This window comes from Anolis carolinensis, chromosome 5, assembly GCF_035594765.1.
Source record: "Anolis carolinensis isolate JA03-04 chromosome 5, rAnoCar3.1.pri, whole genome shotgun sequence".
NCBI classification, from domain to species: domain Eukaryota; kingdom Metazoa; phylum Chordata; class Lepidosauria; order Squamata; family Dactyloidae; genus Anolis; species Anolis carolinensis.
In genome coordinates, this window is record NC_085845.1 from 158,722,758 (window position 1) to 158,738,064 (window position 15,307).

Here is a 15,307-nt window from a genome sequence, read left to right on the forward strand (position 1 = left end):
TTGAATAGGAACAAAATACCTTGGTGTGGAACAAACCTATGATTTCTCAGCAGAAACATATATCAATTTCTGAATTTTACTGTTATTGTTTATTTCGGCTATAATATCAGTGGAACCTCCTCCAGTGGTATGGGGATACCAAGTCATCTTGACTGTTTCCTGAAGAATCTATATAACGAGCAAGTAGCAACAGTAAAAACAGACCACAGAACAACAGACTGGTTCAAGATTGGGAAAGGAGTACAGCAGGGCTGTATACTCTCACCCTACCTGTTCAACTTGTATGCAGAACACATCATGCAACGTGCGGGGCTTGCTGAATCCAAGGCTAGAGTTAAAATTGCTAGAAGAAACATTAACAACCTTAGATATGCAGATGATACTACTTTGATGGCTGAAAACAAGGAAGAGCTGAGGAGTCTTATAACTAAGGTTAAAGAGGAAACTGCAAAAGCTGGGTTGCAGTTAAACATCAAGAAAAACAAGATTATGGCAACCTGACTGATTGATAACTGGCAAATAGAGGGAGAGAACATGGAGGCAGAGACAGACTTTGTATTTCTAGGCACAAAGATTACTGCAGACGCAGACTGCAGCCAGGAAATCAGAAGAAGTTTACTTCTTGGGAGGAGAGCAATGACCAAACTCAATAAAATAGTGAAGGGTAGAGACATCACACTGTCAATGAAGGTCTGCATAGTAAAAGCAATGGATGTGAAAGCTGGACCATAAGAAAGGTTGAGTGAAGGAAGATAGACGCTTTTGAACTGTGATGTTGGAGGAAAATTCTGAGAGTGCCTTGCACTGCAAGAAGATCCAACCAGTCCATACTCCAGGAAATAATGTCCGACTGCTCACTGGAGGGAAGGATATGAGAGGCAAAGCTGAAGTACTTTGGCCACATAATGAGAAGACAGGAAAGCTTGGAGAAGACAATAGTGCTGCGGAAAATGGAAGGAAAAAGGAAGAGGGGCCCGACCGAGGGCAAGATGGATGGATGGTATCCTTGACGTGACTGGCTTGACCTTGAGCGGTCTACTCATTTGTCACTTGATAGAATGTTTATATGTGCTAACAGGTCTTATATATACTACCAGATGTTCAAAAGTACACGCCTTTTGGACTTTCACATGGAAATTTTAAGATACTTCTGACCACAATCCAGTTCTCAACTTTTAAGGAAGCAAAACTTTTTGGCAATTATTCCCAGCATGTTCTTATTAAGTTATAGCCTGGTAATTAGGAACTTGGCAGATGGTAGTAATGTATGAAGTGCAAGGAGGGGATTCTTCCTACAGGAAAGACTGCAAAGTGTCTGGTGTCTTGCAAATATAATTGCTGAGACCTTTTTCCTGCAACAGTCAGCACATGTAGGGCTACTAGTTGTTTTGAATTTCCAGTTTATACAGACTCTTGATAGCTGCAGAGTCCAAACTGAAAATTGAGAATTGGCTTCCCATAACATCCCTAGTTTCTATGCCAGTGTTCTTGTTAGTGTCTTATGCTGCTCTGTAGACAGTTTCTATTTTATATAGACAATTATACATTCAGGCAGCTTTTGCACAAAAATTTAGTAGAACCTTTTGTCCAAATGGTTTAACTGATGGAATGAGATCAGACTAACTGAAAGAAGTGTAGACATGTCTAAATATTATATTGTTTCTCTTCTGTGAGAAACGGAGCGATCTCATGGAAATAAGACAGTTGCATAATGACGACGTTAATTCATTGATTTTCAGCACCATCAATACAAATATATTTGCTGAACTAGCATATTCTCAGTTAAGAAGATCCTATATCTAGATCACCTTACATGGAAAATTGAGCCCCTTTAGAAACGCAAAGCTCACATTTTAAAACTATAAACCATACTTTGTTAAGAGATGCTTATATAAATGTAAATGAGACAATATATTTAGTAAAAGGCTATTAAATATACTGTTTACCTTTCAATGACACTTTAAATGATTTTTTTTCAGATTTGTGATATAGTTTTCCTGCCTATTTTTAATTCAGTGAATACATTGTATCTTTATTAAAAAATAAACTTGTACAAAGTAAATTTGATTATTATTGCAAAAGATTGATAGATACCAATTTTTGAGAGAACTAAATTGTGGCCGTGTTGTTACATTTAGCTTGTAAATCCTGAAGTTCAAAGACTTTTAAATTTATTTTTTCTCATTTTGATTAGGTACAGAGATGAAAACAGATGAATTCATGAATAATAAGAAGTCACATGAAGTTCAATTGATGTCAGAATTAGTTTATGGCATAGCAAAATATTGTGGCTTAAGCCAGGTAGGAATTCCTACAATTCAATATTGCGTCTTCTCAAAAGCTCTTACTATTTAAGTCCTGTTGATGGTCAAGATTTGTGGAATACTTGGTTCTCTTTGTAGGACTGTCAGTAGAAACTTAAGTCTAGATTCAGTCCTCTACAGAGAATATAGGTTTGACTAAACAGTGTGAGTATTGAAAACCAGTACTTTAGAAGTGCAAACATATTTGTTTACCACATTTATTTATGTTGTGCCAATAACAATATTCTATGGGCAAATTATTTATTATTTAAATTTATTAAAATATAAACATTTACTTTAGAATTAAAATATGCAAGTATAACAATTAGCCATAAATAGCAAAACAGCAAACGGTCAGTAGCATATGTAATGGGGCCTCTGATGATGATTTCAAATTTCTAGAAAGTTGATAGGGAAGGATAGACAGGCTTTTGGATCTCAAATCTGCAGGGCATTTTAAAGAGATTTCAGTTTATAAAAATCTGAAACCTTCCTTCCCTCTTCCTACAATTTATAATGAATGGCAGAAAGTGCTATGGTGTGGAGATTAATTCTGTTCTGTGATAAAATCAAAGAAAATAAAAAATATATATTATTTTGAAAAGCGATTGTTTGAATCTTGAACCAGCTGCTATATTCCTCAGAATGTCAAAACAGTTCAGTCAGGTTCAAGAACAACATCAACTGCTCAGAAATCCTCCTCAGAAAATGTTAGCTCCTTTGGCTCTGTCCAGGATCCTGGAAGATGTAATGTTCACCTAGTACAGACCCAGTGAAGGTACCCACTTGCAATTTGGCAGGGTTAATCCTCTTTGTGGAGTCTGCCATATCTTAAAATTTCATGTAGATGTATTGGGACATACTGACCCCAACACATATTAAACATTGTAAGGTTCTTATGCATTGTCAATAGGAAGACCAACAATATAAATGGCTATATATTCCGTTATATCTGAATTAATCCATACTGAATCAGACTTATTCAGAAAACTGAATTAGACTCTAAACTGAATTGAGAGACCTTTGTATAGCCATAGTTATCAGTCACCTCAGTCCATTAGTATTTGTTCCTGTCATGGTTCATAGGCCAGCATCTCCATTAGTCTCTTTATCATTGTTGGATACTAGGTTTATGACAGTGCTAAAATGGAGCAACCTCACAGTATATTTGTTGCAAAAAAGCCAAGCCTGTCTAGTGGGGAGAAGCTGTTTATTCATGTAAATCCATATTAACATTTCATGTGAATTTTTATTCATATAAAATAGATCTGCTTCCTGTGCACTACTCATGATGGCTTATGAACTTCCAACATTACAGTATCACAAAATGCAATAAAATGCATTAAAATGCAATTGAATCTGAAATGATGGGGAACAGTAACATTAAGGAGCAAATCCTTGGCAGGAAAAAGCCTATCACAATAAGAAAAGCCTACCACCTGGAACAAGCTGAGGGGTGAAAAGGTGTTTTATAGTATTGGCTTATTCACTTAAGAGAATAACTGGTTAACCAAATCAGATGACATGAGTAAATTGCATCTGCATGCAAGCATCACTTGGGGGAATATATATATATATATATATATATATATATATATATATATATATATATATATCAGACTGGAAGTAAGCTCTTCCTCTTAATCAGGCATTCCCTAGTTCTGTGCAAAGGCTGACCTCAGAAGCATATTGTCTGAGGCTCCTTTTCAACAGCCACCTCCATGACTCTTGGAAAATAAGTGCTTGGCAATACACTGAGCAAAATAATCAGAAGATAAGATGCTTGGATATCTGTTTGCAGTGGCAGTCTCAGAATGTCAGATTGCCAAACTGGCTAGGAATTGGTCTCTTAGAAAGAGATAGAAGTTTATAGGAAAACAAGAAGTACAAAGCATAGTTAAACATTCAGCCACAGATGGGAAAGATTGAAAGGAAAACCTAGATGCACTGAGGTCATTGTAGGCCTGTTCAGCTTGTAAACAGGCCAGAATAAGGAAGTATTTTCTATTATTTGTACCAGCTGGTCCATACTGAAGGATAGTGCATGCCAGAAGATCTGAAAAGCAGGGAGTGGTGCAGCCAAATGCAGTGAAAGGCCAATGCAGATTCTGCACAAACTGCCAGCACCATTCTGTTTCCTACTGCTCAGCCAATGTTTATGCTTGTTTGTTTTCAGTTGTTATTAAAATGTATATTTTGTTGATTAAACTGTGTATATTCATTTGTATAATATACAATATTGTAAATCTAAATTACAATAGCTTTAAAACTGTTAAAAGAAAACCTTTTAAAAAACATTTGGCCTTTTAATATTAATTGAACAGCTGTTTTAGAACTAATGTCTTAATTCTGACTTCCTCTTGAAGTGTTTTTGCCTTGTTACTTACAAGAACTGTAATTGGACTAAACTCAGTAAAGATTTCATTATGCTTTGGAACAGTCGTTTTCATTGTTTATATTTATGTTGCCCTTCCAAGTTGAGTCAGTGGTTCTGCAGTAGGGAGCAGTTTTTCCCCAGTATGTTTTATTTCAGTGTGAATAGCATGACTTTCATTGCTCTTTCAAAGGGAACATAAATGTTAATTAAATGTCTGTAAAAGCATATATACTTTTTTCATTGATTAAAAAGTATATAGAAGTGCCAAAATATTGCTGGCACATTGACAGACGCTAGAGGTCAGTAGAGTACAAGCAATTATCGTGTTTCATCCCAGGAGTGATAAACAGCATCTTGAAATAACAATGGAAGTGGTGGAGGAACAGAGATTTAAAATTATATTCATATATAGTGCTTTCACCCTTCAGTGGTTGGGAATCAGTTCATGGATTCTTTTTCTTTGTTCTAGCTGGAAACTAGATGATATGGAATTCATATAGCTGAGAAAGAATTTTTAAAAAGAAAAAAAAATAAGAGGTGTCTGTATTGAAAGCACACAACCACAGCTGTGTGTGTATCTTCTGAAATCTTTTTAAAGATAAACCAGATGTTTCTGGTGGAACAAGACAAACATTTAATATATGAAACTATGAGTCAGTTTTCTGTTTTTGGTTCTGTTTTTTTTTAAAAAATATTCTTCTTTTGGAATCAAATGTATTGATTAGCAATACAATTTTAATACTTTTATCTAAAATTGTTCTCATAAGTTTTCCAGACTACAGTTATTTTTTGTACTTGACTCAGAACATTGTTGTATTCAAAAGTACACCTGTTAAAAAAGCATTTTAAAACATGTTCATATGTATGCATATATGTCTTGGAGACCTATGACATCTCTGAGTGACTTTGTACAGCATGAGTGGAAGCTAGACCAAACGTTAGTTGGATTAATCTCTTCCCAAAATGTGTATGCAATGTGCAGTGTCATAATAACTGGAAAAAATATCTGTACTGCTTATGCAGCAGGTTTTAATTCACTTTGATTGATTATAATGACATTAAAGATTTGACTATGACAAGGACAGATTATTAATGCATCTCAATAAAAGCAGGATATATATATAGATGCAAATGCACTTCCTAAAAATGAATTCCGTTTCCTAGAGCCACAGGCTTGGTTGCTAAGGTTCTTGAAACCCTGAGGTCAGGTAATATATGAAGGCAGGAATAAAATAATCTTTTAAACTGATATTCATTCAACAAGAGTTCAACCAAGAAAGAGTTATTTTTCTCTCTTCTCAAAAAACGTAGATAATGTAGAGGGCAAGACTAGAGAGTTGGTAGTAACGTAAGGGCTAACTGCAGTAATATGTATGATTTTATTGCTGTCCTACATTGTGAATTAATGTGTGTAGCACTAGAACAGCTAAAATGTGCTGTATAAATGCCTGGGACTTGTTTGAATTCAGGATCTTGCCAGTTTGTTTGCTGACTTCTTCTCATCGTGGAAGAATCTCAAGGCCCATTTATGGTGTTTTTCATCGGCCAGGGGATACGTTACTTATGCATGGCAGCTGATGGCTTTTATTATATTAGATTGGGGGAATGGCATGCTAGATGCTTATTTTATAATAGAATTTTTATATTTCTGATTATTTTGAATTGTCTTCCTGTGGACAATCTTCATTTGAACAATCTTGGTTTAATAAACTGAGGTATGCATACACGTAGTGTTCCCACACGCAGATAGATGGAGGAGTTTTGTTCATATGAGAGCTGATTATTCAAATAAGGCTGTCAAATTTTGGAGATAATTTGCTTCAAATTATGCAACTATAGTTGATTTTGTAATTATTTTATGATGGGTTTCCACTTTTTTGTTGCTTGTACCACTGTGCACTATTTTAACAAATCTTCTTGTTGTCTCTAGGTTATTGACCTGGGCTCTGGTAAAGGCTACCTGAGCTCCTTCCTGTCACTGCAGTATGGTTTGAAGGTTTATGGAATTGATTCCTCAAATACAAACACCCATGGAGCTAATGAAAGAAACAGGAAATTGAAGAAACACTGGACAGCCTATCAAAGAAGGGCAAGAGCCAATGTCAGAGGCCACGTACTGGAAGAGAAAAAGGAAAGGCCAGAGCAAGATAAAGAGAAATGTAAAGCAAATAGCAGTGAAAATCTCTTAAGTACTAATAACAGTCTTCAAAGTCAGGCCCAGGTGGCTGCTCCAGATTCCATTCTTTCTCAAACAGCTGATGTTTTCACAGACTCTAATATATGTATTACTAACAAACAGTATGAACTTCATTCTGGGGCCCAGCTGCAGTCTGATGAGAGCAACACTCCAGAAAATGTGTTTCTTAATATTCTGCCTGCTGATGCCGTAGAAGCTGACTCTTCACCCAGAAGTAATTGCAGGGAGCTCTGTGAAGAGGAGAAAGAACGGAGAAAAATGGCTTCCCTTAAAGCCAAAGCAAGCAGGTCAAAAGAAGCCAATGTATATTCTCCATTAACTTCATACATCACGGCAAACACAGAACTCCGCGATATTGTTCAAGATCTGGAGGTTATTTTGTTGGATACATAATATTTTAATCAACCCCCCTTTTGTTGTTGTTGCTAGAATGTAAGCTAAAATTCACAAATCAATAATGTAGTATTCTTTTTTAACGTAAGGGAAATATACAGTGTGGAGTCTAGAATACAGTGACAGCATTGTTGTGATTTCAGAAATACCAATCAGAAATACAATTTTAGCCAGGTGGAGTTTGATTCATAATTGCTATTTTATGGCCATAGGTTTGCTTGTTTGTTTATTTTTACAGCTAAAATAAATTCATAAAAAAATCAGAAAAAGAAAAGAGAGGAAATAAAAAAGAAACATATGACTAAAGCATGGCAGGGCTCTAACTCCTCAATTCCTAAAAAAGTATGTTATTCTATCATTACATTGGACCCAATTTAATAATCCTAGTAATGCCTAAGAACCATAACTGCAGATTATAGTATCAGATTTCTTATTTCTCTAAGACTTAATAAATGGTTTCCAATCTTTCAGAAAGTCTTCAGTTGGCATATCCTTTAGAATCCATGTTAATTTGGTAATTCAGCCTAACTCAGCAACTTTAGCAATCTTTTCTTCAATAACTGATTCTTCAGTCTATTTCCAAGTTTGAGCAAACACTATTCCTGCTGTTGTTGTGTGTTTTAGATATAATTCATTTTACCATCCAGTTCTTTAAAATTTTTTTTACATTTTCACCCTGTGACAAATGTAATCATTTTTCCTTGTATAGAAAGTCATGCCTATATGAAGTACCATTACTTTAAATTCAGAAACATTTTGACATCCCCAATTAATTCAGTAGTTTATTTACAATGCCCTTGGTGACCACTATTTTTAAATAACTTCTTATGTTATATGATAATACAGATGTTATAATATTAAACCTTATTTTACATTTGTAATTACTTTACAACATTTTCCGTTTATAGAGCATGTAAGGCCAATAAAAGCAAAAATAGATTCCAAACTGGAACTTAAAATCAAAAGTAAGTAGAGGAAAAGAGTATGAATGGAACTGAGCTTTGACATAATAAAACTAAACAAAATCTAGTTTTACATTTCTGTACCAATCTGAAGTTCCAGGGTTTAAAAATTCAAAAACATGGAGAAATGCCGATGATGAAAATAAACTTTTCTTGTTGTTGGAGACTACAGCACACTTCAGAAGTTAAGTCTATAAATCAGTCATACATGTTGAAGGTACAAAATGTTGGAAAGATTTATATACAACTCAGCTTCTTATTCCTCTTACACAAATCCTTCACATCACATAAAAATACAAGAATATATTGAAAGTTACTATGTTGAAAGATCAGCATTTCATGAATGAGCCTTGAATGGACTTTTCTAAGAAAACAGGATAAGGGCAATTTTCAATGACTCCCCACTTCCTTGTCTCTTCTAAGAATGCATCTACATTGTGAAATTTGTTCAGGATGACACTACTTTAACTGCCATGGCTCAATGCTATGGAATCCTTGGAGTTGTGGTTTGCTGAGGCACCAGGACTCGTGGGCAGAGAAGGTTAAAAAAGAGGTAAAACTATAAATCCCAGGATCCCATAGCATTGAGCAATGGAAGTTAAAGTGTTATCAACCTGCATTAATTCCATAATGTAGATGCTCCTAAATCTGATTAATTTTCTAATTAAAATTACCATTTTAAAATTGGAAACTTGGATGACAATAACAATTTACATAGAGATAAACTTAGAATAATACAGTATTTTTATGTTTTTGTTAGTTGCTATTTAGTTGCTTAGTTGTTCTGGTTGGTTTTCCATAGCTGTCATTGGACTAGCTTTTGCTAGTCAAAGTCCCATTCCTACATACTATATTAGGAGTTGATCATCCTTCCATCTCGGCCTCTGTGGTTGATGTTCCATCACCATCCTGTCCCACCAAGTTGTTCCCTACTACTATAATTCTCTATTTTCCTCTATATTTGGTGCAGAAGTAGCAACATTGCCAATGAATTCTGCTGTATCATGCACTTAAGGCTAGAATTTACACACAGATCATCATTTGTTGACCTCTGTCCAAAATTGCTACAGTATATTTTGCATATGATTGTATTTTTCTCTTAGAGTGTCTATCGTATTGATTGCTCAGTTCAGAACATGCATTTTTGTCTTTGTTCCAGGACTGTATGCTTGTGGGCCTTCATACTTGTGGTGATCTTGCACCAAGCACCCTACGGCTTTTTAATGCTAAGCCTGAAATCAAGGCAGTTTGTAGTGTGGGTTGCTGCTACCATCTGCTATCAGAAGAACATGAAATTGAGAAAGGTACCTTAATCAAGTTTTTTTTTTTGGTTTAAAATGTGTTCTAATTAATAAATAATTTTTGTTCTCCTTGCTGGCTCCTTTCTCACTGGTTTAATTATTTTTGAAGGGAACTCAACTTCTGAATGCTCTGTGGCTTTTCTGTTTTGTCTCTCTTTTCATATGATATTTTCTGATCATAGGCTTATTAATATAAAATGCTTTAATGTGGCTACAAAAGCAGTTGTTTTTATTCTACCTCTATATACAAAATATGTGTTTTGTTCATCATTATATTTCCATTCTTGTACAGGGGAATATCTGATATAAACATTACATGTTTATATTACATGCTCCCTAATTTATAATACAGAAAGTTGTACATCATTATAGTGCTGTTTACAACCCTTTCTTCATAAAAATAACTTAAATTTAAAGGAATTGTTTTAAGTTCACGTGACTGCAAAAATGAATAAGCAAACTGATTTACTCCATTGGGAAATGAGTTCATATATGCACATGTGCAAAGGTATAAATAGTTTGTAGATAACATAAATATTGAATAATGGAGTTCATAATTTTATAAGACTTCATTCTAGATGCTTAATAGGGGTCTTAATGTATTCAGAATTGTCTTGCAATTTACTGCAAAAATTATTCATTACTAAGATATGGAAAAACTACTTTTGCTTTTATTTCTAAAGGCCCATCTACACTGCCGTATAAATCAGTTTCAGAATGCAGTTTTAACTGCATTTATCTGCATTATATTGCAGTGTAGACCGATATAATACAGTCCAATGCAGATAATTTACTTTATGTAACTTCATTATATAGCAGTGTAGATGGGGGCTACATCTTTGTTTTGATTAATGTGGAGTGTAGACAATCATGCATACACATTTTGTAGGTCTAGCTTTGTTAATATATTGTGACAAAAACAGATAAAAGACAAAAGTTTGCGTAAGTGCATGGAGATACTTTTTTGAAAGATTCCCTGGCCACAGTCCAACAGTGTTGAACACACTCAAGCCCATTGATTTTAGTCAAATTCAACATGCTTCACTTTACATTAGAGTTCTTTACTTATTTAAAGGGGCTCACTTGTGTTCTGTGGACATACAAAGAGCCTAAACCTTTCTTTATTGATGGTGTATCTTGGAGAACATGAATGTTCTCTGTCTGATCCTCTTAGTGCAATGAATTTATTTTTCTGTCCCCCATAATATTGGTAGAAAAAACAACCCCTTTGGTGCCATGGCAATTTATCCAAAGAAAAGATCAAAGTACTTGAATTCATTTCCATACCATCTCTAAATAAAGCTATATGGGGAAACAAGGCTGTAGTGTGTGAATGAATTCGTGAAATATCTGACACATGGTGTTAAAGGATATAACAGATGTTTTTAACCAACACAAATGTTGAAACCATTGTCTTACTAAATTTCACTGACAGTTTTGTGTTTCTCTGATAGTCTCCCCCACTAAGTGACGAATTAAACTTAGATTCTTTTATTGAAAAAAATATATAGAAGAAACTAAAAATTGTGGTTTTAATCTGTGTTATTTCCCCTTTGAAGCACAAAAAGCAGAATGGTTTCCCTTTGTTGCTTAAATGGAAATATTTCGGTCATGCTATGAAAAGGTGTAAGAACCCATATTAACTCATTTGTTCTCCAATGAGCAATGGGAACTGTACTTGATTGTGTGCTCCCCTGTTTACTATGATATATCATTCTAGATCTTGTTAAGAAATTAAAATTAAACAAATAACCTGGTCCAATATCTCCGTTGTTAAATTGCTGATCTTTTAACAAGCAACGTCTTTAAAGTTGGCCTTTTTACCAGAGAACTGTGAAGCATCCATCACAGCACTAGTTCTGTGGGTGAGAGAATCCAGGAATATAACATGCCAATCCATTTCTTCCTGTTTTGGGCAAATTAGTAGAAAACAACTTTGTAGAGATATAGTTAAATATGAAAAATAACGATTATCTCAACAAGTGTATCTATAACAGTGATTCAGTAGACCAGGGAAAGGTGAAGTGTCCTCTTGGTGCCATATGCAATAGCTTGAGGCACAGAACTCCCCTGAACTGCCCTTTTCACTATTGAGCATTAAAAGATGACATCCTCCCCTTCCCAGAAAAACGGCCATCCTCAATTTTCTTTTGTTCTCATGTTTAGGGCACAAGCTGGAGGTGCATTTCCCTTGGCGAAAACTTTTGTTTCCAGTGTTTAAAAGTGCCCCATGATAATATTAGGTCTTTGTACAATTAATATCAGCTGTTTTCTTTCAGAATAAATTATCTTTCCTTAGTTTTAAACTTTGATACAAGCTTTTCTGTATTTTGAATTGAAGATAACAGTGGTAACATTTTTTTAAATTGTGCTGTGTTTGTTGCTTGTTTATTTTTGCTAAAGGACCAGAGGGAATGGGTGATAGCTAATCAAAATAAACAATATTCCTGTGAATGTGTGATTTCTAGCTTTTGGGCATTAAGGGTATTGTGGGATATTTTTGATTTTGCACCCATAAACACTCCTGTGGACATGGACCATTTTTAGTACCCAACAGTGAATTTCAGTCCCCAAAAAAAGAAAATACTTGAGAGGTCACTTAATGCAAGGTTTTTGCTCTTTTTGCATGAAGATTAAAACTTTGTCACTAATATACCATGGACAACTCAAGCATAAACACAATTTTGGGTAGTTACCCCAGTTTAGTAATCTTTATAATTAAACAACTTATAAATGTCATTGCCTTCCTTGTGGATTCAGATGCTTATGAGATATAGGTTCCATGTGATTTTCCTTCACTATTTATCTATGGCCTGCATCCCTGCTAATAAGTTTATGATTAATACAGAGGTTTTTGATGTTTTTGGCAGGCCTTGGGTAATTTACACTGGCAGCTGCATATGATCTTCAGTCAATTGTATATATTTTGGCAGGTTTTGCACAAATTTCATGTTTTGCCTTGAGGCATTCCATCATTTCCCAGAAGTGATTAGAAATGAAGTCTGAATATGCTTTCAATTCTTCTTCTTGTTGTTGTTAAACATTCTTATGGTGAATAAAAAGTCTGGATACATCTATGCACAATGGGACTTTAATATATGAAAAAAATCAACTGGGCTGCAAGCTAAAATGAAATTTTGGCTAACTTTGAAAATGAGATAAGAAATGTTTCTCCAAGACCAGTGACAGCATTTTTATTTTCATCTGCAATGGTTTTGTATTGACAAGATGGAAAATATCTTAGAACTTACTGATTTACTTATGTATGTTTTTAGATCATGAATACTGGACTTCATGTTGAATACAAACTAATATTTTGCAGTTTCTTTTTACTCCAAATTGCACATATTTGCTGCTGAATATTTACTTTTTACAAAGTTTCAAACTACTATTAATTTTGGAGGCATATGGAAATGTGTTGTGTGCATTGAAGTTATTTTTGACTTATGATGATCCTAAGAGCAAACTTATCATAGGGTTTTTTTAGCAAGAAAGGGTTTTCCTTTGCCTTCCTCTGAGGCTGAGAGTGTGTGACTTGTTCAAGATTACCCTCTGCATTTCCATGACTAAGCAAGGATTTGAACTCTTGTATCCTAGTGTCCTAGTTCAACATTCAACCCTTTGCATCACATTCTTTGAATTATATGCATTTATTAATCAACTCCAATATAGGAAGCAGTAAGTAGTTTTGTATGGATTTACATGCAGATTAGATCTTGAAACAATTGATGTAGGTACTAGGCCATACATAGGATTTTTCCTCCCTAAAATGATTACTTACTTTTTTTGGTTTGTATTGATTCCTTAAGAAAAATATTGTGAGTCATTTTGAGTTATTCTTGATTGGTATCATTTTAATAAATATGCATGTTGACAGTCTTCGTTCAATAATAACAAGTAGTGTGGCACTTTAAAACTCATTAATGTATCATTTGTGAGCTATAGACTAAAGGAGATTTTATAATTTTCTGTTATTCCATAAAAATCTATTTTCAGAAGGTTTCCTGAATGTTAAATTTGTAAATGTCAATATATATTGAACTAATACTTTAAAAGTTGCCTCTCCCTTGGGTATTGTGGCCAGCGTATTGATTTGCATTGTAATTAGCTTGTGACCACGATTTATTTATGTGTTTATTGCTTTGTAAAAGGCAGTGAGACTTTGTTTTAGAAAGATATGAATTATTTTTATGACCTAATTTTGGCATTATACAAAAGCACAATATTCCAGACATGTTTTCCATGGGCACACAACCCTCTTGACATAAATGAGGTAATGAGAAAAAAGAAACATACTGTTGCTACTTTCTATCTCAGATTTATTCTCTAAAACTTTTTAACCTCCAACAAAGCTGAATTTGAATTTTATTGAAAAGTTTTTACCTGTTATAGTTCCTAAACGTATTTCTATATGTAACAGTGCAAAGAATGAGACTCACTATAATCAACTTGTAGAATAGCTTTCAGGCTTGCATAGTTCAGAGATGGCCCAGACTTCAGTTAAAGTTACTTGGTTGCTCTTAATGGAGAAATAAATTATATTGTCTGGCTTTGCCTGCCCTTGTCATCAATCGCCTTGTGACTGAGAAATAGATATGGCTTTTACCTGCATCAGTCCTCTCTCAAGGCCAACTTAAATACCAGCGTGAGCAAACATCTCAAACAAGACACAGAATAGTGATGTCAAGACTGTCACTTTTCTTCTCCAGTATGGTTTTCAACATCTTTGCCTGATGAAGAAACCAGCTGAACATTAAATGGTAGCATAATGTATTTTGCACATTTTGGTGTGGCTAATCAGTTCCATTCCTCTTCTATATCAATTAGTCATGACTCCCCTTTAAAAAAACAACAAAAAAAAAAACAAAAAAACAAAACCAGATTGGCTCAGCTTTCCAAAGAGCATCCCAATTTGTGGGATGGACAGAGTGCTATTGGAACTATTACCCTAATCCAGGAATTCTCAAACTTTTTCAAATGCAGAGTCCTTTTTGAAGGAAAAGTTTCTTGTGTAGCCCAAAGAAATGTGTGTGTGTGTGTGTGTGTGTGTGTGTGTGTGTGTGTGTATATATATATATATATTATATACAATATATTAAATATAATATGTGTGTGTGTGTGTGTGTGTGTGTGTGTGTGTGTGTGTGTGTGTATATATATATATATATATATATATATATATATATATATATATATATATATATGAATGACATGGGCAAACTTTTGGACACAGGGGCCACATAAAATTTGACAGATGGGCCAGGCCAGTGGCAGATGGATGTAGAGTGTTTGTGTGAACTTCTTGAAAAATACATGAACAAATTCCTAGGCACACTGCACATCTCTCGTTTGTAGTACAAAAAAGAAAGAAAGAAAGTTTAAAATGAAGAATAATTTTAACCAACATAAATTTAACAGTATTTCAGTGGACAACTCAAGGGACCATCTAATCCAACACCCTTCTGCCATGCAGGAAAAGCACAAACCAAAACACTCCCAACAGATGGCCAATCAATAATAATAATAATAATAATAGCAGAAACTCCAGAGGCCATGCTGTCCACTCTCTTCTTCCATGCAAGGAAAGCACAATAAAAGCATCCCCTGAGCAGTGGGAGGGAAACAGGGGTTTAGAAGCAAGGAATGCAAGGGGGAAAGGACCTGGGGAAGGCCCTCTATCCCAGTAACTGATCCCACGTTTTCTGCTTTAAACTGGATTATATGAGTCCGCACTGCCATATAATCTGGGATAAATAGAAAATCTGGGATCAGAT

At 34.7% G+C, this 15,307-nt stretch overlaps 1 protein-coding gene across 1 annotated transcript in view; it reads left to right on the forward strand.

Moving 5' to 3' along the window:
• The window catches only part of mettl25 (methyltransferase like 25), a 50,372-nt gene that overhangs the window by 6,803 nt on the left and 28,262 nt on the right, over positions 1-15,307 (forward strand). The window contains exons 3-5 of the mRNA XM_003221139.4: positions 2,195-2,301; positions 6,611-7,249; positions 9,392-9,536. Of these exons, the coding sequence (XP_003221187.2) occupies positions 2,195-2,301; positions 6,611-7,249; positions 9,392-9,536 (891 nt within the window). The remainder of the gene's footprint in view (positions 1-2,194; positions 2,302-6,610; positions 7,250-9,391; positions 9,537-15,307) is intronic.